This window comes from Mus caroli, chromosome 16 (assembly GCF_900094665.2).
Source record: "Mus caroli chromosome 16, CAROLI_EIJ_v1.1, whole genome shotgun sequence".
Lineage (NCBI taxonomy): Eukaryota > Metazoa > Chordata > Mammalia > Rodentia > Muridae > Mus > Mus caroli.
In genome coordinates, this window is record NC_034585.1 from 34,886,797 (window position 1) to 34,910,550 (window position 23,754).

Genomic DNA, 23,754 nt, shown 5'->3' on the forward strand with positions numbered 1-23,754 from the left:
CCAACATCTCAAGGAGCTACCGTGGGAAATGTGGCCAAGCGCTCTCCTGCCCAGTGTAACACTTCAAACGCTGGTACAGAGCACCTTCTGCTATACCAGACCCACTTCATCCTTCCTGCCCAGCTTGCCATTTCTCCACATCACTAACTTGGCCATTTGTAGCTTCTTCGTCTGAGAAGAAGCCAGGAATACGTGGGACTAGAGATATTCCAAATCCTCATAATGTGGCTGTCTACCATATTACCATGTCTACCGTAGAAGAGGCAGTTCCATTGGAGGCCCAGACAGATACTGATTTTGAAGGAGGAATGAGTGAGGAACTTGTGTTTGGTAGGGGTTAAGTGCACCACATGGAGCAAACATTGGAAGAAACTGTTAAAGGCACTCTGCTAGTTAGTTGACAAGAACACAAACACACACCTACAATATTTCCAACACAGAGACACTCCCTATACTCAGCCACACATTCAAGTACTGCATGCGCACAGAAGCACCAAGCCCCTGCATTTTCCAGATGTACATAATGAGGTCAGTGCTTCGGGTACCCACTCCAGTGCCTGTGCACAAAGCCTGCTGTCCCAACCACTAGCCAGCCAGAATTTAGAGTAGCTCCACACATCCAGGGGACTTGGACGTTCTTGTGCTCCCCTTCCCCAAGTATGTTTCATTCCAGCCTAGTCTATGGGCTCCTTAGCTGGCATTATGGATACCCACAGATGAAGAGATGCTGGTTTGGATGGAAATAAATATTTGATCATTTAAGGCAGTGGTTCTCAACCTTCCTAATGCACGACCCTTTAATACAGTTTTTTGTGTTGTAGTGACCCCAACCATAAAATTATTTTCATTCCTACTTCATAGCTATAATTTTGCTACTGTTATGAATTGTCATGTAAATTTCTATGTTTACTGGAGGTCTTAGGCAGCCCCCAAAGGGGTCACAACCCACAGATTGAGAACTACTGACTTAAGGCGTCTCCTGTATTATTGGATAGACATTTTTTCTACTGTGACACAGATTTAAACTCTGGATTCCTAGTTTTTTGATATTACACTGGAGAGAAAGCATAGCTCTTCCCACTCTCTGCGTGCAGTCTCTTGGCCATTGCCAAAGCACTGAAGACATTGGCAAGTCTACAGAAAACCACATCACTTCACTGAGCAGGGGAGTCAGATGGGGGTAGAAGCAATGTAACGAAGATAACTTGGGGCTGGTCGGCTGCCAAGTCTGATGACCTGCACTCAATTCTCAGGAGCCACATGGTGAAAAAGGAAAACCAACTCTTACAAATTGTCCTTTGACCATCACATACATGTTATATCATGACACCCTCACTCACACACACATACATACGCATACATACATATAAACATAAACAATAAATAAATGTAATTTTAATTTTTTTAAAAGAAAATTATTTTTCCTGAAGCCAAATGAGCAGTATCTACATGGCTTATTGTAAGTAGTCACTCTATCCTGTCCTTACAACATGGAGCTGTTGGGCACATGACACTATTTCCAAGTGCCACTTGGGATCTGATAACCATTTGTAGATGACACCTGGCCTCAGGTACTTCTGATACCTGCTATTAAATCTGATTGCCAAGTACCCAGGCCACAGGGCTACCCAATACATCACCATGTCCCCAAGCAGAAACACTCTTGGAGGCTCCTAGCAGCATCTCAGCATGGCCGCTTGGGAAAGCAGCTTTTCTCTGGAGTACTGTACTGAGACAGCATGCTCACAGCTTACAGACACAAAGCTCCTCTTTCAAGACATCTGAGGGAGATGCCATCCTGCCCGGTCCACAGCTGCCTGTAGGTGAGAGAGAGAATATCTCAGAGCCTAGTTCTTCATCCCAGCTGGCTTTCCTCATACCAGATAGTTGAACAGCAAATCCAATCAATATGTGAGTAAGGCCCAAACTGCCTTTCTCCTGCAGACACCATTTCTTTGATGAACACAGAACAGAATCAAAAGGGAGGCTGGTAGGGAAAGCCTTACATCCCCATGCTATTCACACCCTGTGGCACTAGATGGGAGACTCTCGGAGCCTGGCACTGAAACTGGAGCCAGCCTTCCTACCTCCCGGCCCCTAACACCATACACCCCATCGCCTCAGCTGCTTCGTGTGAGTGAGTGCCGGGCTCAACCCGCCTCTTCTGAACACTAAATGAACATATAAGGATGGCTCTCAAGCATGGGTCTCAAAATACTCATCTTCCTTCCTTTCTATAGTCATAAAACCAAAAATGGAAATGTTACTGTCTCAGAAATAGAGCTACAGATACGGGCATGCAAAAGTATCGGGTCCTTGCATCTGGTTAGTTGAGTGAATTATGCTGGATTCTGGCCAGACACTGAAATGCCTCACAGTTTAATGCTATTTCTAGGCAGGTATCAGATTTATGAGATGAGGCTGCCAAGAGCTAGAATGGCCCCTTAGTTCTAGGCCTGCATTCTGGTTCCCTGATAGTTGAAGGGTGTGCACAAAGCACTGGCTTTTAAGAGCCTGCTATACTGTAAATACCAGGTCCAGAGCACCCAGTCCATGGCTGTGCAGTCACTGGTGAAGTTCTAGGTCCAGATAGCCCAGTCAACAGCTATGAAGACACTGCAGGACCATTGCTTTCTCTTCACTCACTCTTGTCCCCAGACAGGGTTTGTTCTAGTTGTCCTCGGGAAAGTTCTCTGGTCCTCTGAATGCTCCCGGATCACGCTGATTGAATTGCACATCATTAATTAATCAAAACCCCACAAGTGAATTATTGTGAGATTTCCTCAGGGCAAGCATACAGTGAGTGCATAAAGCACACCTGAGACGTGGTCCTGAGAATCCGGACGAGAGTGAGAAGCAGGTTCTAAGCAAAGGCTTAATGGGTATTTCATGGATTCCCCTCACTATATATGCCATGGAAATTTTACAACACATGACCTGTGGCAGCCATGAGAGGAGAAAAAAAATGGCTATGTTTTGCCCTTACCTAGGAGTCTAGGCAGATATTTCTTCCAGACTCTCTTCCATAGCGTAAGGAACCAACTTGAAAGCAACATGGAAATGCTGATCATTATCCAGCACAGCCTTCAGAAAGCGTGGGGAATGAAGGGGTACTGCTGGACCTAGTTAGGAGAACAGCCACCTTCAACATGGAATTTGATCTAAACCTTCGGATTGATGCCTCCTCTTGTTGCTTAGGACATAGGCATCTTGAATAGTTGTCAATGGCTGCTGTCTTGGTTTAGCATCTTGCTTTAGAGGGATTAATGCTTGACCTCACCACTCCCTGTTCAGTTGTGTTCTTGGGGTATCAACAGGTCATCTTGCCTGCACTGTATGGCCTGAGGTCCTGTACACACATCTGCACTGGGGCCCCAGCGTAGGGTATAGGGGCAAGGAGGCTGGTCTTAAAATAGCAAGATAGACTTCTGTGAGTCCCCTGGGCTTCACCTCCCAGATTCTAAGTTACTGCTTATAATGCCACACCTTGCTATGTGTTCACTAGGGTGTGAGACAGTGACTTTACCAATCGTCTGAACCCAGGTCTATAGGACAGTGTCAGGGACTGGGTCAGACATCTGTTCAGGCTGCCCTCCTGAGCAGGATCCATACTGAAAGAATCCCTCTCCCCATGGCTTCTGTCTAGGCACTTACACTTGCTCATCTTGGGGGTTCCTAGTGATCTGAACCATTACTACTGTGGGCTAGGATAGGTGGAGTGTGTTAAGAGTAAGATGAACTGAGGGGTCAGGCCAGAGGGTGCACCAATAAAACTGTGGCTGTCTAAGCACTGCTGAGAGGCCTCGTCATCTCTCTCTAGAGCTTTGATAATGGCGACTCTCACCTGGACTCCAGTGAATTCCTGAAATTCGTGGAGCAGAATGAAACAGCCATCAACATCACCACTTATGCAGATCAGGAGAACAACAAACTGCTCAGGTGAGGAGTGGGTGATTGGGCCTACGGTCTCCAGGGAAGATTGCCTGAAAGGGGGGGGTGGGATTTGAACCCCTTCTACCAACAGTGGTACTGCCAGGGCCAATGTGAAAGAAACCGAAAAGTGAGGTTTCTGTCCCAATCTATTCTGTGAACATTACAAAAATGGAGTATCGAGCCACATTGATATCTGATCAAGCAGTTACTGTTTGGGGTCAGGACTCGCAAGGATAAAAGAATGTAATTTCAGAATAAATGATCAAGGTCATGTCATACCTACATTGCTTCTGAAGGAACTGATAATGTTGTTCTGCTCCTGGTGTTTACGATGATCCAAGCTGTTCCGTGTAGATTTCCCTAATTGTTATGCGTGTATGTCCTTCTTAGTGTTGCCTTAGAAAAATACTAATAAACAAAGAAGCTTTTAGTATGGAGCTGGTAGGTACATCAGTAAGAATTAAACATGGGAAAGGTGCCTCTCTTTTGTTCACAACAAGTTCAAAGTGCAGCTTTTGTGATTCTTCCTAGCCATAGTCCTTGACCTTATGGAAAATAAGCTCAGAAAGATTGAATAATTAGTTCAAGATCATTTGAGTAGAAAATGGCTGAGCCAGGGCCCAAGTCGTAGGCAACAGGGGGTGATAGAGCTGGGGAGACTCAATAAAACTTCTGAAAGAACTCTCTAGTGCTGGAGAGATGGCTCAGTGGTTAGGAACACTGGCTGCTCTTTCCGAGGACCTGAGTTCAACTCCCAGCAACCACATGATGGCTCACAACCATCTGTAAATGGTGTGTCAGTGTCAGCATACTCATATACATTAAATAAACAAACAAATATGTAAAAAGAAAAAAAAAGAACTCTTAGAATGACAATGAGGTGATTCTTGTTTAAGTTTAATATTCTTTTGTCGGCATAAATATTATTTTGAGGGTTTGCTACACTCCCTTGTTGGAAATATATTAAGGGTTTCTACCATATAGTTCCCAAATAAAAGACACAGAGCCTTTAGATTATGATACGGTAAAAAGAAAAACACTAGAGCTGAGCAGATATTACCCCTATATGCTATTTTATCTATTTCCCTGTCAATATCCCCAAGATATCACTTGCCATGTTCTGCCTGAGCTACTCGTACTCCACCAAGCCATCCCTCATGGCCATGTGCTCACCATCCAACTACCCCATGGCGACTTCCTTCCTTCTTCCTCCTCTTCTTTCTCATCTCTCCTCCAACCTCAAGCCTGTGAACCTTTGCTCTACCTTCCTCTCTTCTGCCCATCCCAAGCTGTAGGCATCTTTATTAACCAATCAGGGATAACTTGGAGGGCAAGGTTTACCCAACAAAAGTTGGTCTACATGAGGATCTCTTCATGGGGGAGCCAACCAGATCTTGGGGGCCAGTATCTAGCATTTGAATACAAGCAGCACCAGACGAACCCACTACATTATTTCAAGCCCTATACTCCTTTTCATATCATCTGTCATCTCTCTTCTGGAATGGTTGACTTGACAGTCATCTAACAGATGACAATCTACACTAGAGGAGGTATGCAAATGGTGGGAGCATTTGTTAACCAAAGGTGGACTAAATTATTCACAAGACGTTGGTTGTCACTGGGGACGCATATGAGCAGCTTAAGTGATCTGGGACACAGCTTAAGAAGCTGAAGGTTGGAGGTTTGGGGTTACTGGGCCACAGTGTGACAGGTCAAAGAGGAGGGAAGTGTTTTCAGTGTACAGTCATCTTGCCTGGGGCTCCAGGTATCTGTGAGCCTGATGCTTGCTTTCCTTCTTAGGGGGAGAAACCAGGCCTTGCTGATGGCATCTTTCCTGTGTTTCGTTTTAGAAGCCTCTGTGTTGATGCCCTCATTGAACTGTCTGATGAGAACGCTGACTGGAAACTCAGCTTCCAAGAGTTCCTCAAGTGTCTCAATCCATCCTTCAACCCTCCTGAGAAGAGTATGTCCAACCTAGAAACTGAGTGCTGCTGGGGATGGAAGCTTGGCAGGGAAGGAAAGACTGGTAGAACTCTCCAGAGATAACTGATCTAGCCCCCATCCATAAAACTGGGCTGTCACCAGCCTATCACCTCCATGATAAGATTGAGGCCATAAACATATGGGGCATTTCCCCATGAGATACAAGGCCGTCCTTGTCTGAGAAAGGGACATGTAAGTGCCCAGACTGTATCAAAAACATCACCCAGCTCAAATCTCATGTCTCAACTGTTGCCTTTGTTTATGGTCCAACAGAGTGTGCCCTGGAGGACGAAACCTATGCAGATGGAGCCGAGACTGAGGTGGACTGCAATCGCTGTGTCTGTTCCTGTGGCCACTGGGTCTGCACAGCAATGACCTGTGATGGTGAGCCATACTTAGTGCAGAAGGAGGGAGCAGCGCTGTGACTTAAATGAGAGACGGTGACAGGGGTATGATGAGGAAAAGAAAGGCCAGGAAGGAAGCAGCAGACCCGCAGCTCCCCAGTGGCAGCACTGTGTGTAAAGCGCTTGTTTCAGGTGTGTCAGGTGTGACAATCACCCCAGAAGCCTCCAGTTAGAGAGAAGGCTGAGCCACAGCATGAATAAATAGCAATATGAGACTGAAACCATCATCATGAAAGAAAACACTGATCTGTGAGAAGTGTGTGCCAGCGCTCTTCCATGGTTTTTGCATCCTAACCAACTTCATCCTTATGACACTTAAGGAAATACTGTATATTTTATAAAAGTGTCAGGTATTCAGAAGTCAAGATGACTTAACTTGCCATAACGTGTAGGAAAAACAATCTAAGAAGAAGTGTAAAAATTTTTTTTAAATTAAAAATTAAGATCATTGCAACATGAACAAGATGGATTTGGGACATATAGGTGTCGGAGTTTGGGAGGCAGAGTGGAGGTCAAAGAGTAAATTAGAACCACTTGTGTCCCATCAGAGACCTCTACTACAGTGACGCCAGAGATCAAGAGAGAACTTATATCAAAGCCAGGTTCAAGTCAAGACGAAAGCAAATCAGAGACCAGTCTTAAAGCCAGGTCCAGAATAGGAATTCCGCTCATGTCAGTTAGAACCAGACTTAAAAGTTATACCTGCAGGAATGACCCTGAACTTATATTTTAGGAAGTTAACTGGGGCAGAAAAAGCTGATACTCAATATTATGCTCAGGGAGATCAGGTAAGATGGTGACTAAGAGACAGAAGTCAAAGCCCCAGGAAAGCACGTTAGCCAGGGAGCCCAGAATACCAACATGTAAGTGGAAGCCAGTGTTATCCATAGATGCAATAACCTTCCTAGGACCAAGTCTGCTTCAACATGAGAGAGTAGGTGCCCAACCTAACCATAGGAGCAGATGAAAACACAGAAGAGACTGTTAAGAGACAAGAATATTCTAGAAGTTACTGGACCTGATAGCCAGATTCACACATGGTAGCTACTGAAGCCATCCGAAGGCCCCTTTAAACATCGACCCACCTGCCTTAACCAGGAAGCATCCTCAGTTTGTATATATATATATATATATACAAACTCTCTCTCTCTCTCTCTCTCTATATATATATATATATATATATATATATATATGAGAGAGAGAGAGAGAGAGAGAGAGCTGCTCTGGTTCTGGCTTTGTGAAGGTATCCCTCCTCCATTTCTAAGATGTAGAAGTCAGTGTGCACTGACTTATGGAACCCTAAACACCATCATCTGAGTAAGCCCAATCACAGTGCATCAAACAGAATTTAATCCCATGAGATTGCCATAGCCACACTGAGAGCTGCATGCCCTCCACCCAGAGAGTACAGTCTATGGATCCTCAACACATCTTGGTGTACAGGCTGTGTGATGTAAGAGGAGAGTCAAGAGGCATTTTCAGGCTAGTACCTGGAAACTAGCAGAACCATTTTAGATCACAGATCTCAAAGACACAAACAATCAGGGGCGTTGAAATAATGCCTAGAGGAGCCGGGGCCCTGAGAAGTGGCTATGAGGGATGAATTGATTATCCGTATCTGCAGTTTCCTAATGGTAAATATTGTGTTCAGTAAACTGAGTCCCAGGCATCCTTTCAAACTTTCTAGGTCGTAATCTACCAAAAGAACAGCTTGAGGATCTGAGAAGGATTGGTTTTTGGTTTGGTCATTTGTTTGGGTTTTTTGTTTTGTTTATTTTTACTGTTTTTTTATCCTTGTGCTTGAGAAATACTTGTTAGATGTTGTAGCAATCCGCCCTGGGTGTGCGGACCGACCTAGAGAACGCTTCAAAAAGCAAAATCTCTGGCACCCAGCTTCCACCCACCCCAATCAATTACATCAAAATTCCAGCAGGTGAAAGCCAGGCCATTCAATTTTTTTTTCTCTTTGTTTTGCAGTTCTAGGGAGTTGTGCGTGGGAGTGGGGATGCGGTTTGCATGCTGGGCAAGCACCCTGCCAGTGAACTACATCCGGAGCCAAAAATTACATCTGGGACATTGTGGGAATGGCTGAGAATCGCTACCCCAGAGGAATTTCCTGAGCCAGGACCCCAGTTGACCCCATTGCTTTTCTGTAGGACTAGCATGTCTTGTGGGTGTGCATTAAGGAAAATAGCAGGAACACAAGCCAAAGAATTAGGATAGCTTTCTTGTTTCTATGACCTTGGATGTTGTAATACTCAGAGAAAGGTGGGCAGTTTAACTCTCCCTCCACAGGGTAAATGTTGAATCTGTTAGGTAGTGTCTTCCCTGGCTTAGCACAGCCCCCTTTCTCTGAACTTTGATTCTTCTTGCAGGAAAGAATCAGAAAGGGGTCCAGACCCACACAGAGGAGGAGAAGACAAGATATGTCCAGGAACTCCAGAAGCACCAGGTGAGTGGCAATCACAGTGCCGGTTCAAACCAGACTCTTTTTTTGTTTGTTTGTTTGTTTGTTTGGGTTTTGTTTTGTTTTGTTTTTGTTTTCGAGACAGGGTTTCTCTGTGTAGCCCTGGCTGTCCTGGAACTCACTCTGTAGACCAGGCTGGCCTCGAACTCAGAGATCCATCTGCCTCTGCCTCCCGAGTGCTGGGATTAAAGGCGTGCGCCACCTCGCCCGGCTTCAAACCAGACTCTTAACACCACCAAGAAGGTGTCTAGTGCCTCAGCAGATGAGAGAAACTCACTTCATTCAACACAGGAGATACCAGATGATGACCTCATCTGTCCCATCGGACTGTGATACAGACCCTTCCCTGAGGGAGTTACTGTGACAGGGGTGGGAGGGGCTGGGGTACCTCTAGAAAACCTTCTCTCAGCCATCACCTGAAAGCTGCTACCAGGAAAACAGTTCTTAGCATTTCTATCCTCCAACACGTGTGAGCCGAATGGGCTTCTAAGATCAGAGAAACCCTGAGGCAGAGAGGCAGGTGTAGTCAGTGAGACATCAAGCTGGTGTTCGCTGAGGAAGGTTCGGTGCCAGGCAGCTGGACATGGAGTACCAACTCTGTCTCATAGATGCCAGCCACGGTTGTCAGCAGTTTCCTAGCTCAGGTTTTAAGTTGGAGGAGAATTAGCATGTCATAAAATTTACCCCTTTCAAAGACCCAATTTTGGCCAGGTGGTGGTGGTGTACACCTTTAATCTCAGCACTCCCCAAGAGAGGAGGGAGAGGCAGGTGGATCTCTGAGTTCAAGTCCAGCCTGGTCTACAGAGTGAGTTCCAGGACAGCCAGGGCTATACAGAGAAACCATGTCTCAAAGAAAAACTAAAATTAAATTAATTAATGAAATTAATATTATAAAATAATGCTATATAATAATTAATAAAATTAAATATGCAGCTATGCAAGTGAGTGACTTTCAATGTATTCCTAAGTTTGTCAGCTACTCCCCACTGTCTAATTCCAGAGAATCTTAACCTCCCCTGAAAAACCCATCCCATTAGAAATTGCTCCTCATTTTCCTTGTCCTCATCCTCTGACAGTTGCTAATCTATTTCCTGACTCGGAATTCATATCCCACAGAAGTATTAAAAACAATAGGTCCCAGAGGTGCCCTTATCTGGGCCTTACTTGACTATTCAACTGTCCTAGAGTCCTTTGAAGTCTACATCTTAACGTCTTCAACTGTTACATGAGAGCAATACTACATCAGGTCTTAGAACAGGGCCTGACACATTCCTCCAAAGAGGTGCAGGTAGCCAGTAAGGGCTTATTAACACCATTAGATCCTAGAAGGGTGCCTGGTCTGGGTGCGTCATAGAGAATGACCCTTTTCTGTCTGACTTCTTCCACTTAGAATAATGCTCTTTGGGTTCATGCTTGTAGCATGAATCTGCTTCCCTCCCCTTTATGTGAGTGCCACTCCATATATGTGATAGTTTGTGAATGTATTCATTACGTGATGCGTATTTAGGTGACTTCTGACTCTGATGAACGATGCTGCTGTGAACGTTATTGTACAAGTTCCTGTGTGGACATATGTTTTCACTCCCCCTGTATATTTAGGAATAGAAACCCCACCAAAAGATAACTCTTTTAATCTTTCCAAATACCAGTCACTGTACATCCTCCCCTCCGTGTTCTTTACATCCTTGCCAACGTGTGTTACTACTGTTCTTTATCTCATCCGACCAACTGAATGTGTAGACGTGTCTCATTGTGTTTCCATTTGCACCCCTCTAACATCTAGTGGTGTTAAGCCCTTGTTGGCTATCTGTACATCTTGTACATTTGAAGGAATGTGTCAGGCCCTATTGTAAGACTTGGTTGAAAGTGTTAAGATTGTAGACTTCAAAATATTCTCAAGGACACTAGGCATGATCAAGTTCAAGCCCAGACAAGTACGCCCCTGAGGCCCATTGCTTTTACTACATCTGTGGGATTTGGATTCAGAACACATTCCCTTTAGTACCCTTTTATCCTTAAAACTGGGACAATAATATCTGATTCATAGGATGTTCATACAGGGTCAGCTGGTAATCCCAGACTACCCCTAAAAGACCATGCCACAAACTGACATAACCTCATGTTTATCACTCAAGAAGGAACCATACAAGTCAGCAACTAAAATCTAGCATAACCGCGAGTCTACTGATGCTATGGAAGGTCTGGGGACCTGGATAAACACCATCAACCTTTAATATCTTTGTAATGATTATATCCTCTTACATCTCAAAGGGCACAGCAGAAAAGACCAAGAAGGTGAACACCAAAGAGATCTAAGAAGAGGCACAGAGCACCGTGTCCGGAGCCCAGCGCCTCCCCTTCAGCGCTGAGCCCAGTACACACAGAGTCTGCAGCAACCACCAAATCACTAGTATTTGCTTGTATGGCAGCGAATCTTATTTTGTTTGTTTTGCAATAAAGGAAATGAGGGTGGCCAGCCTAGCAAGGGAAGGCCACAACCTTCACCTGTAGGAATGCTTTAAGAGAAACTAAAGGACGCCTTGGGATGAGAGGCAACTAAGGAAACAGCATGGGGTTGGCAGAGGAGCAGAGGCAGGTCTGAATGAAGCCTTTCTGGGGTCACAGCAGCTGCGAGGAGACTACAGGAGAAGCGTAGAGAAACATTGAACTAGCCCTGCTGGAGGAAGTTGGGGGAGCTTTGTGGGGAGGAACCCTGCTGCTTTGACCCTTGTCACCACTGTCAGCATGACAGACCTGCAGCAAGTCTGCTTCTCCCTTTGGTCCCAACAGTCACCTGAATACACAGCCGCCCAACTAGTTACCTGTGTCCCTCAGCCTTGCATGGAGTTTCCTGGAGGATGTGTTTAAATGATGCAGACACTTATGTACTTCAAGCGCCATGGAGACCTAACCAAAATTTTAAAATACATTTTTCTTTTTCTTTTTTTTTTTACCAAAGGTGCTATTTCTCTGTAAAAGACTTTTTTTCCAAGCTGACTTCATTCCTCAGTTATTACCGTTATATTATTGTTGTTTTTTAATATTTCATTTTTTGACTAGATATTAAGCTTTTGTAATTATTTTTTCATTAGTCCTACTATTTCAGAAGTGAAGGTGAAGGGGGTTTGGGCATTTTTCCAGGTACAGGGAACTCTGTAACACAAACAGCCCATACCCTGTCACATATTAGACCGGATGCAGTCCGGAGCTGTACCCCAACCCAGAGCTTCTAGAAGATCAGCTACATGCCACGAAGCACAAGAGGTCCCTCAGACAGAAGCCATAGGACAAAGCATCTTCATAGACATTGAGATCCAAACAGTTGATTTGCTTTTGTTTCTTGTAAGAAGTTCCAAGGATGGACGCTCAGGCTATCCCAGCCTGCCAGCCTGCTGTGATCTGTGGCTAACTGGCAGAGTCAGCCACTTTGGTCCTTAGCTGCTCCTGGTTCTGGGTGTCAGTTTATTTAGTGAACTGGTAAGAATGAATCTTGGAATTTAATAAGTGGTAGCTCGTGGTTTAGCCAACTGGTCCAGAGAGAGCTACCTTCTTAGGATAGATGAATCCACACCATAAGAAAAAACAGCCAGGAATAGCATGGATGGGTTTTGCTTTGGTTGAAATGATCCTAGCAGGTGACTGGGTGTGAGGGCTTCATGGTCACTCTGCCCAGGAAGAGAGTGTGAAGGACAACTAGCAGCTTCCCTAGGAATGGTACACATGAGTGTGATCTCTGGAGTCAGAGGTACACATAATGATAAAACTTTTCAGATTTAGAGCCGTTAAAACTGGAGATTGAATCTGGATTGAGATTTAACTCAGCACTGGGGGAGAAACTGTTATTGAAAGTCAATCCTTTCTTTGGGCCTCTGATTCTCAAACTCCTTTATTGTCCTGTTTCCTGTGCATTTAGCATAACAAAAAAATCTAACCGTTATCTCATTTGAAAAATTCAAACTTCAGACCATCCGAATAAACTATGGAGATTTTCCTGCATAGGAAAGTGTGGAATGTTGAGCTCTTGAGATGGGAGTGGAATTCGTCCTAGTTTTCCCTGATCTCATCTGAGCAAGATGATTTGGCTCTGCCTAGTGTTCTGCGCCATCCCTTTCAAAAGCTCTGAGCCCCACTCATGCAGCCCAGATTTCATCCCCCTCTCCAAGTGCCTTGGAGAGCTCACAGCAGCAATGCCATCATCAAAAGTTTTGCTGGTTCTTGGAGGAGATGGGAGAGGGCAGGAGTATCAATCTGGTCAAGTAGCTACAGTGTCTGTTGGCCAATCATCTTTAGAACCCTGTAACACTGAATACCAGAGGGCAAGCCTACATTCCTCTTCTGCTACTTCAGTGTAACTAGGGCAGCTGTTGTCTGAACCACCATAGATTCAGGTGATCCTTGAACCATTCATGAAAAGCTGCTAAGTAGCCTGGTTTGGGAGACTTGGGTTGAGATTTGCATGGGACCAACACGCAGGATTACATCTACTTCCCTTCCTAGAGTCCTCTAGAAGCCTATAAAGCAAGACTGCAAGCTCCCTGGGCTTGCTCTGGGGTTTTGTTCTGTGGTTTTTTGTTGTTCTTGTTGTTTTATTAACATCAGTGTCTCTTAAGATCCAGGACCCAGGGAAGTCTTTTCACATACATATACCAGGACTCTTGGGTACTACTGTCAGTCTTGGGGAAGCAGGCTCCTCCATCGGCAACCAAATCCATGTGAACACTCCGAATGCCTTGGTTAGTCCTATGACCTAAATAGTTAAACTTCAGAAAATGGTTTCAACAGATTTCTGTGCCCGTGTGGTTTTGAAAATGCATTTGTATTTACTGTGCTTCTGTATTCCATTTAACTGTTTTTTTTTTTGTTACTTCTGATTTTTGTTACTATTAATAAATAAAAATAAAATAAAATAATAGTTGGTTTCCTTATCGCCAATGAAGGCCAAATGAAATCATGAGGATATTAATCTTTGACCGTGTAAAAGTAGGCTCTGAGTTCCTTGGAGCCTTGGTAGGGGTGATATGAATACATAATTATTTCCTTCTCTTTGATGCTAAGCATTGAGCCACCATGCATGGCAACAGTCACTTATTCTCAGCAGTTTGACCAGTTATGAGTTTCTGCAATAAGTGTTGCCCATAACTGACCAAGGCTGACAGCAACAAAACTCTGTGGCAGTAAAGAAGTGTCTAGAAGACAATTTAATAGGCACAGCACAGCTGCTTAAGGCAATAGCCGTAGCTTCCCCCACTATGGCTATTCTTTCACCTCTCTCTCTGGCTTACAGTACCAGACATAAAGTCCTGGCTATGGAATGGGCATTGGGTCCAATCAGAAGAGAGTTGGTTGCATCAGTCATAGTCATGCTTCTATTGCACCAATGGGCACATCTTGCCTGGAAGACGATAGTCTGGCAAGCATGGTCCATAACTATGAAGAAACTTCTTTTACATAAATTAAAGAGGATCTACCAGTGTCCATCTCAAGCAAGTGCCAATTGGTGTGGGATTCGGCAGCTAAGATGGCTCTGTCTAACTGGTTAAGGAGAAGAGTTAGTATAAGACTGGAGTCTGTTTCAAGGAGACAGAACAAGATCTTGAGAATTAACAACAGCAGCGATAAAATGGCTGGAATGGGCTAAGTAAAAGACAGCACATGGAGAAGAATCAAAGCTGATCACAGCTCCAAACATTTGGCCTCTGTCTTAGTTAAGGTCACTATTGCAGTGGCTAAACACCATGACCAAAAGCACCGTGGAGAGGAAAGGCTTTATATCACTCACAGTTTCCTATAAAGTTCCCTATCAAAAGCGGTGAGGTCAGGAACTCATGCAGGGCAGAAACCTGGAGGCAGGAGCTTGTGCAGAGGCCATGGAGGAGTGCTGCTTAAGGGCTTACTTCTCATGGTTTGCTCAGTCTGCTTTCATAGAGAGCCCAGGACCACCAGCCCAGGGATGGCCCCACCCACAATGATCGGATTTCTCCCCATCAATTATTATTAAAATTTCCCACAGGCTTACCTACAGACCCGTCTTAATGGAGGCATTTTCTCAATTGAGCTTCCTTCCTTTGATGATTCTAGTTTATGTCACAGCAACATAAAACTAGTCAGCAAGCTTCCCAGAGGAAGTGTCTTCCAAAATGTAATGGTGACAAGAGACAGGTCATCCTGTCTCAGAGTAATGTTTATAGCTATGTGTGTTTACATTAAGAAAAAAATTAGATCTGAAATAAATAACCTTAGGATGCACCTCGAAGTCTTAGGGGGGAAAAAGAGCAATAGATGTCAAGAAATAAAATTCAGAGCCAGGCACGCCTTTAATCCCAGCACTTGGGAGGCAGAGGCAGGCAGATTTCTGAGTTTGAGGTCAGCCTGGTCTACAGAGTGAGTTCCAGGACAGCCAGGGCTACACAGAGAAACCCTGTCTCGAAAAACAAAAAAAAAAAAAAAAAAAAAAAAAAAAAAAAAAAAAAAAGGAAGGAAGTTCAGGGAAGAATTAATTAAATAAAGACTAAAAGAATAATACTTAGAATCAAGCAAAGAGCTGCTTCGTTGAAATGATAAAAGTTATAAACTCCTAGCTCAACTAAGTAACACAAGGAGAAAAAAAGACCCTAATAAAATTAGAGATGAAAGGGGGGTGCTAAAATTTATTGCAGTGAAATCCAGATCATATTTTGCAAACTTACATTTAAAAAACTAGAAAATATGGAAGAAATGAATCTATTTCTAAAGCATATAATCTGTTAAAAGATACAAACACTGATACATATTTATAACAGGCAACACAATTGAAGTTTTAATAAAAAGTTCCCCTCAAAAAAAAAAAATCCCTCAAGACTGGACACATCCACTGCGAAATTCTACCCAATAATTTTTGTTTTGGTTTGGTTTGGTTTTTGGTTTTTCGAGACAGGGTTTCTCTGTGTAGCCCTGGCTGTTCTGGAACTCACTTTGTAGACCAGGCTGGCCTTGAACTTAGAAATCTGCCTGCCTCTGCCTCCCAAGTGCTGGGATTAAAGGCGTGTGCCACCACCACCCAGCTGAAGTGGGTTTTTTTTTCCAATAATTATTTAAAAAGAGCTAGTATCAATACTCTTGAAAGTGTTCCCCAGCCCCCCAAAAGGAAGGCGCCCTACCTATACATTCTGCAAAGCCAGCATCACCTTCATATCAAAGCTAGCTCAGAACACAGACACGAGGAACAGCAACCAAACCAATGGACCAATCCCCCTGATGAAATTTGACATCAAAATTCTCAGTAAAATACTGGCAAGTTAAGTTCATGAAACATTCTAAAAACATCATACTGTAGCAAAATGGCTTCACCCCAGGGGTGAAAGTCTGGTCTGAGACACATAAATTAGTAATTATAATACAACACAAAGACAGAAATAAGGGCAGGAGCCATGTGGTAAAAAGCCTTTGACAAAACTCCACATCTATTCATGGTAAAAGCTCTTATGGAACTAGGGACAGAAGGAGCACGTGACAACATAAGAAGGAACGTCTTTTCGGTCCTTTAGGCAACACTAAGTGGGGGAAACCAAAAACATTTGCTCTAAAATTGGGAATGCCTATTCTCACCACTGTTTAATGGATGAGCTAAGTCTTATTGAGAAGAATAAGACAAGAAATAAAAGCGATACAAATAAGAAAGAGGTCAAAGTATCCTCATTGGCAAAAACAAAACAAACAAACAAAATGCCAGGAGTCCCCTTGGGAGATTTCCAGTACTAAGAACACTTGCTGAGCAAGCACAGAGACCTGAGTTCAAATCCCTAGCACCCATGTAAAAACCCTGGTATGGCTTTGTGCATATCTATAGCCCCAGAGAAGTGGAGAAGACAAGAGGATCGCTAAGCTTGCTGGCTGCCAGCCTAGCTGCAGGTTCAATGAAAGACCCTGCCTCAAAGGAAGAAGGTTGAAACACTTACTACCCTCTTTTGGCCTGTATGTTATATTGGGGGAGGGGGACACATGTACAACTACGCACACACGGACACATACAAGAAATAAACATAACCAAGGAGATGAAAGAGTTTTGCAATACAAACTTTAAAACACTGAAGGTAGAAATTGAAGAATTAAACAAAATGGCAAGAACTCCCATGTACATGGATTGTCAAGATCAGTATTGTGAAAATAGCTACGTTACCAGAAGCCATCTACAGGTTCAATACAATCTCCATTTAAATTCCCTTCTTCACAAAACTGGGGAAAACAATCCTAAAACTTGTATAAAAACACAAAAGACCACCAGCGAATGAAATCACAAACCGAGAACGTAATGCTGGAGGAATTCCGGTAACTAACCGTAAATCATCGACGTATAGTAACAAGAACCACCTGGTACTGAACCCCGCCCCCACCCACCAAGAGATGGAGATGGATGGAAAGAACCCAGAAGAAACTCACACAGCTACAGCTAACCTGATTTTGTCAAATCTGTCAAAAAAGAAATACATGAAAAAGGGGGAGGGGGGACAGCCTCTCCAACAGATGATACTCTTCTGTGCACATGCAGAAGAGTGAGAAACTAGGTCTGTGTCTCTTTGCCTACACAAGAATCTATTCAAATGTAGCAAAGACCTCAGCATAAGAGCAGAAGATTTGAGATATATAGAGAAAGCAGTCAAAATCCTTAAAGTGAGAGGCATAGGTAAGCACTTTCTGAGAAGAACTTAATGGCACAGGAAATAGTCCCAAGGATTGATACCTGAGAATACAGGACGTGCAACAGCCTCTGCACAGCAAATAAAACAGGCACCAGAGCTGTGGTTCTCAACCTTCCTAATGCTATGACCCTTTAACACATGTCCTCATGTTGTGGTGACCCCGACTATAAAACCATTCTCATTGCTACTTCATAGTTGTAATTTTGCTGTTATGAATTGTAATGTAAACATCTGGTATGCAGGATACCTGATATGAGCCCTGTCCCCCCCCCCAATCGTGACCCACAGGTAGAGAACCACTGTACTAGAGTAAAATGGTAGCCTACACCAATTACACGTCAAACAGGAGACCGATACCCAGGATACATAAAGAACTGCAAAATGTAAGTGGTAAAAAAGTAAATCAATAAAGAGAACTAATGCCAACCCTCAAACAGACGGCAAAGAAATACTGCAAGAGTCTTCAGCACTGTTAGCCATCAGGGAAATGCAAATTAAAAGTAATTTTAGATTCCATTTCTGCCCAGCTCTTGTGAAGAAAGCAAAAGACAAAAGGTACTGGAAAGGATGTAGGGAGGAAGGACCCTCACCCACGGCTGGTGGGCATGTGACCTGGTGTAGTCATTTCAGAAGCAGCATGGAGGTCCCTCGAGAAACCAAGAGTAGAACTGCAACTTGACTCAGCTACACTGTAAGCACCCACTGCCCACAATAGCTGAGAAATAGGACCAGCCTCAATATCTATCGATGAATGAATAAAGAAGTAGAATATGAATGATTAGATAGATCTAAGCAGATGCTATCAGACCCTTGGAATAAATTTAGCATAGAGATGGGACATGAAGACATCAGTGGGCTGCTGGTACCAGGCACTATTACACACCGTGACCCACATGGCCTTGAGGTTGACCTGGCTGGAGTGACAGGGAGCAGAGATACAATGGACACATATACAAGGAAGCATCGATTGGGTGGAATTGGAATTGGTTTTGATGAAGATGCAGCAGCATCCTGGAAACTCAGTGTGTGTGTTATTCATAACTGAAGATGGAGGCAGGCTAACTAACCTTGGTAGAGCGCCTTTCTTAGGGGAGCAGTCTCAGGCCACAGTTTATCTGGGAGGAAGACGCTGTGGTTGATACTCTTGGTACATCCTGTCAACATCTACACACAGACCAGGGAGACTTGCGATTTTCATGTGTCCGAGGCACTGGCTTCCTTGACCCAGCCGTGTTTATGTCAACAGTACACATCCACTTAGGAGATTCATCTATTCTACACATCTCCCCCTTTCTTCTTTCGTAACTGCTCCTGACGAAGCTTGACTTCTAATCCAGCTCTGTGCAGTGTCCAGAACCAACAGAGAAAGAAAGAAAACGTCTCCACGTCTCCGTCTCTGGGCTCGCTTATTCAGGTCATCCTTCACCAAAACAGGAAACACCTGGAAACGGATGAAGTCCTTCCCTGAAGCATGGCTCTCTGGAGGCTGCTTGTCAGAGCCGTACCTCGAAGATGGCTAGGACCCATGTGCACACATGATCTAGAATCTAACCAGCTCCTACCTATGTGCTTATTCAAACCCCTGAGTAACTCCTTCAAGTCTTAACACTTTCAAAAGCCAGTTGTCTTGGAAATGCTGTTCCTGCCTCTAAGTTTGTAAGAGCCAGGCCACAAAGTCTTAGTACAATCCTTGTAGGCTTTGGTGAATCTCAACAGCATTTTCCAATTTGGTGGTGGGTTCTCTCTCTCTCTCTCTCTCTCTCTCTCTCTCTCTCTCTCTCTCTCTCTCTCTCTCTCCCCTTGAGGTGACTATGTTGATTTGTTGATTGGCTTGCAAAGGACAGTGTGACTTGGTGCCAGTCCCTCCCTGAGATCCTGTACCCATGAGCATGCCTGCAGTTACAGCAGCTCCGTGAACTAGATTCCACTGCGCCTGGTCCTGACAGGATTCTGTAAACTCAGTCTTGAATCCCCTGGCTTGAGGTAAGATTTTGCTGTGCTTAGCCAGTCAGAATGAGGCCAGGAATTGTCTCCAAGGATACTCTACTCTGAATAAATCCTTGTGCATATGGAGCCTAGGCCCATTGGCTATATGGGCTTGTTTGATCTTCTTTAAGGATTTGAAAGGCAGTGTCTCATGATAACACACCATTTGGTTTGGATTTTGTGGATCAGGTCACACAAACACAGGAAAGCAGTTAAAAATATTAATGTCTTCCCCAACTGTCTTCCCCTAAACGAGGTTGCTGTGAGGATTAAGTTTCCATCACCTTAAAGCTCTCAGTGGCCCAGACCCAAGATGCACTATCACTGTGGGTTGGGTAGCCCCATCCTCTCCTCACTTTCCTCAGTACCAGTCTGAGGTGTCAGGTAAGTCAGGGCAAGGATGGCATGTGAATCAAAGTTGCCTCTCTGTCTCTTCAGGTCCTGGTGGCATCGTAAGAGCTGCAGCTGTCACTATCTGTGGCTTTCTCAGGGACAGAGGGCCAGTCCTTTGTAGCAGGGAGTTTAAGTAAGATTCTACAAACCAAAAAAGTCAAAACAGGAGTTCATTCAGAGGCTTCAGCTATGTATCCAGCTCTTAACTTACCTGCTCTTTTTTTCTAGGAGCCAATTCCATCCCTTCTTATGGAAACCAAGCGTCCAGCTCCCTAACACAGCCTAAGAGCTGATGGAGCTGAAATGATTTTATGTTCTGTCTGTGGTTCCTCGAAATCTTCAAAGTACTAACGTGTAACAACAGCGTGTCTCTAGATTATGCTTACCTCCTGATTTACACCCAACACACACAAGTGGCCTCCTCCTTACCTGGATTGGGGCCCTTCTCATGAGAGCATTCCCTCGCCTGACGGATGTGGGTACCCTGTGGTCAAGGTTCCCATTCAGGCTCCACTTATGAAATCCTGCACTGCTTTGAGACTGATCTGACTGGAGCATCAGGGAATGAAGCAAGACAGACCCGTGTACAGAAAGGCCTCGATGGAGTGAGCCATGCCCTCTGACGGAAACCCACCAGCAGTGCAGAAACTCAGAGTGTCTGAGTGTGGAGGCGGGTTTATGGTATAGAGCTGAATGAGGAGGCTGGCTAGCCTTGGCAGGGCCTCTCTGCAGGGGAGTAGTTTCCAGCTATTGGGAGGAGGAAGCTGGAGTTGATACTTACTGCACATGGTGCCAACCCTCGGCATCATTGATATGGCCATGCTACTGTCAACAGCACATATTCTCTTGGGACCTCATCCGGTTCCCACAATTACACCGTGGGATGCAGCAGGTCAGTGTTGGGGTCTTAATAGGTGTTCTTCCTGTCAATAAGATACATGTGCATGATTTAAAAAAAAAAAAACAATTCTTAGAGTCTATCAAAGAAAACGTAACAGGTAAAATCATCTTATAGAATGAGTGCATTTGTATGTGTGCTTGTAACTGCTTTCAAGGTGGTTACGCAATAGACATTCCCACGGAAAGTACATATCTACGAAAGTCGGCTTCCCTGTGCCTGCAGACTCTCTGGCTACCAAGGACGGATATGAGGCTCCCTGTGTGCTTATTTTTCGTTACTGATTTTGTTGTTCTGTTTGAGAGACTAGGCATCTATCCATGGCTTGGATTCTTCCTTTTGCTCGTGTTTTGTGATTTGTTGGCCTTTTATGCTCTAGGTCAGTAATAATTAGTTCTTCATGTCCTAAGCATTAGTAATTATTTTCTCCTACTTTGCTCATCCTTCCTTGATTTATGTGTGGTATTCTTTTTTTTCTTTCTTTTTTTTTCCCTCTCAAACTTCACTGCTTATATAAGCGCACTTATTCATCTTTTCCTTTATCATTAATGTGTGCCACTGAAGAAGCCAAAGAAGAGAAAACAACCACAGAATAACTCAAAAGTTATTCAAAATAGACACCAAACAAACAAACAAAAAACCACCACCACTAACAACAACAACAAAAACTCTCTGGAGAATATTCGGATCATGGTGTAATGCAGTCATTACCAGAATTGAGATGTGTATAAGCCAAATCTAGAATAGCAGTTTTGGGAATATTCCAGAATCGAGTATGAGAAGCTCAGGAGAGGATCTGAGCTGAGTCATGTCATCCTACAATCAGGTCTGTGTTGTGACTCATTAGGAGTGATTTCTAGCTCTTTTGTTGAGATAAAGTAGATGCTAAGGTCAATACCATTTATGGATATTCTAAGCATTTTCTAAGCATTTGTATGAAGTGTTTGGATGCACCAGGAACCAGTGTAGGTGGGGGATAACTATCTCTGCTTCGAGAAGCCCTTATTCCAGTAAGGAGAGGTAGATAGCAGGATAATAAAAGATAAACTACATGATATGTAAGAAAGCAATAAGATAGCAAGATGAGGGAGCCGGAGCATGAGTGTCAGGAGAGAGAGGGAGTGGCGGGCATGCACAGGGAGAAGTGACAGGTGGGACGGAAGTTACAGGAGGGGAGTGTTTCTTAACAACCATGTGAAGACTTGGGTTTTACTCTGGATGAGAGACAGGCATCTACAGTTCAGCAAATGGGGAAACTGTGAGTGCTTCTCACTTTGCCTGTGTGCCCAGTCCTTAAAACTCCTTCTGTATCTTTGTGTCAACCAGAATTATTCTCTCTTGCACGTTTGTACATTCAGTGGCCTGTGAAGTGGACCTCACAATGATTCTGATAGAGTGAGGAGTGTTGGATTCCTATTTGTAAGAGCTCTAGGTCCATAGATACCATTTGAATCTGTAGAAAAGAAAGGTGGATGCATGCGTTGTTAGCAGAAATGAACTAGGAAGTCTGAACAGATAAAGGAAATAGAGTGGAGCAAACGTCTCTGCAGTCCCTGATACCGGGCACCGAAAGAGGAGTTGGCATGGCAAATAAAATCAGAATCAGCCTCTTGTCCTCGGGAAATGTGTCTGGCCGCTGTGTTATCTCATGAACACATTGCAACAAAGATAAGAGACCAGTCTGGGAAACAAGATCAGCACTGTGAAGTCAGCAATCATGGGTGAGGTTTCTAAACCAAACTCTGAGGTTGGATGTAGTGGTGAATGCCTCTAATCTCAGGAGACACAGGGAGAGGAAGGGGATGAAACACTGAAGGGGTCGCCATGATTAAATGGGAGTCCTATTCGCTTCCGAATTTTCATACATTAAGGAACACAGCTAGGACCCCAAGGACAGTTTCTCAGAGGCAGAGGGACGGTCCCCTGAGTGGCCAAGCAGGCAGCGGTTGACCTTGGCAGCTAGCTACAAGAAGGAGTAGGCTGAAGGTTATGATGTCTAGAGGAAAAGAAGCAGGCAGGACAAGCAACGTTTGAACAACTGCCCCACGGGTGGGGCTTTGGGATAGCAAAATTCATCAAGGCAATAATTGTTCCTCCCTTTTCTTTATCTAGGTCTCGGGTGTCATTTTTCTCCTTATCTTGGGCTTAGGCTGGTTGTAAAACAGAATTTTATCTCTAAGACAGTAAGGTTTAGGAGACCCCAGACCTTACTTGTCCAGACATTCGAAGTGCTTGCTATCTACATCAGTGTTCTTCAGTGATTCTGTTATTTCCACTAGAGAATGCTATCTGCAAAGGCTAAACTCTGGCACACTGATATTAACATACTCCCAACGTCCCCTGGAAGTTCCAAGGCCCTTTGCTCATTCTCTTTCCTCCTGCCTGTGGCCCCAACACATTAGAACAAGGAAGGATGCGGCAAGAGGATTACAAATCTGAGGCCCAACTGTGCTAAGGGGTGAGACCCTGTCTCAAAGGATGGGAAAAAAGAAAAGAAACCCACCATAAACAACAAGGTGGACTTGGCACAAGCAGGATTTTCCCAGATTGCACTCAGAGGGAGTACCAAATACGGAGATGTGTAAATGGAGGAGAAGTGACAAGAGCTACAGGACCAGACCTGGGTCTGAATCCCAATTATTGTATCACATCAAACAAACGTGCCTTAAGTATCTTCATTTATAAAATGGAGACAATAATCATCTGGATTTTATAGAGTTGTTATGAGAATAAAATGAAGTATAGTATATAGGAAAAATCTAAAAGTCCTAATGAATGCTGAGTATTTGCCATTCTTCTTATAGTGGGAGCTATCCTTTTCTATAGAACAAAAAAATAACATTTATTCAGAACACTATGTGTAAGTGAAATGAAGCAAACATGTTCAGATCTTGGCATACAGTGAACTGCCAACGGAAAAAGCAATCAGTGCTGGCCTTGAGGTAGAGATATTTGTACAGCCTGTATCTTGTGGATAGCAGAAAACTAATGGGGGCTAATGACTGGGGGGGGGGG

The 23,754-nt window shown here is 44.1% G+C and overlaps 1 protein-coding gene across 1 annotated transcript in view; it reads left to right on the plus strand.

The window, feature by feature from the left end:
- Fstl1 (follistatin like 1) overlaps window positions 1-13,660 on the plus strand; it is a 55,385-nt gene extending 41,725 nt beyond the window's left edge. The window contains exons 7-11 of the mRNA XM_021185316.2: window positions 3,821-3,939; window positions 5,784-5,896; window positions 6,190-6,300; window positions 8,696-8,772; window positions 11,059-13,660. Coding sequence (XP_021040975.1) covers window positions 3,821-3,939; window positions 5,784-5,896; window positions 6,190-6,300; window positions 8,696-8,772; window positions 11,059-11,103 — 465 coding nt within the window. The 3' untranslated portion in view covers window positions 11,104-13,660. The remainder of the gene's footprint in view (window positions 1-3,820; window positions 3,940-5,783; window positions 5,897-6,189; window positions 6,301-8,695; window positions 8,773-11,058) is intronic.
- Window positions 13,661-23,754: the final 10,094 nt, after the last annotated feature.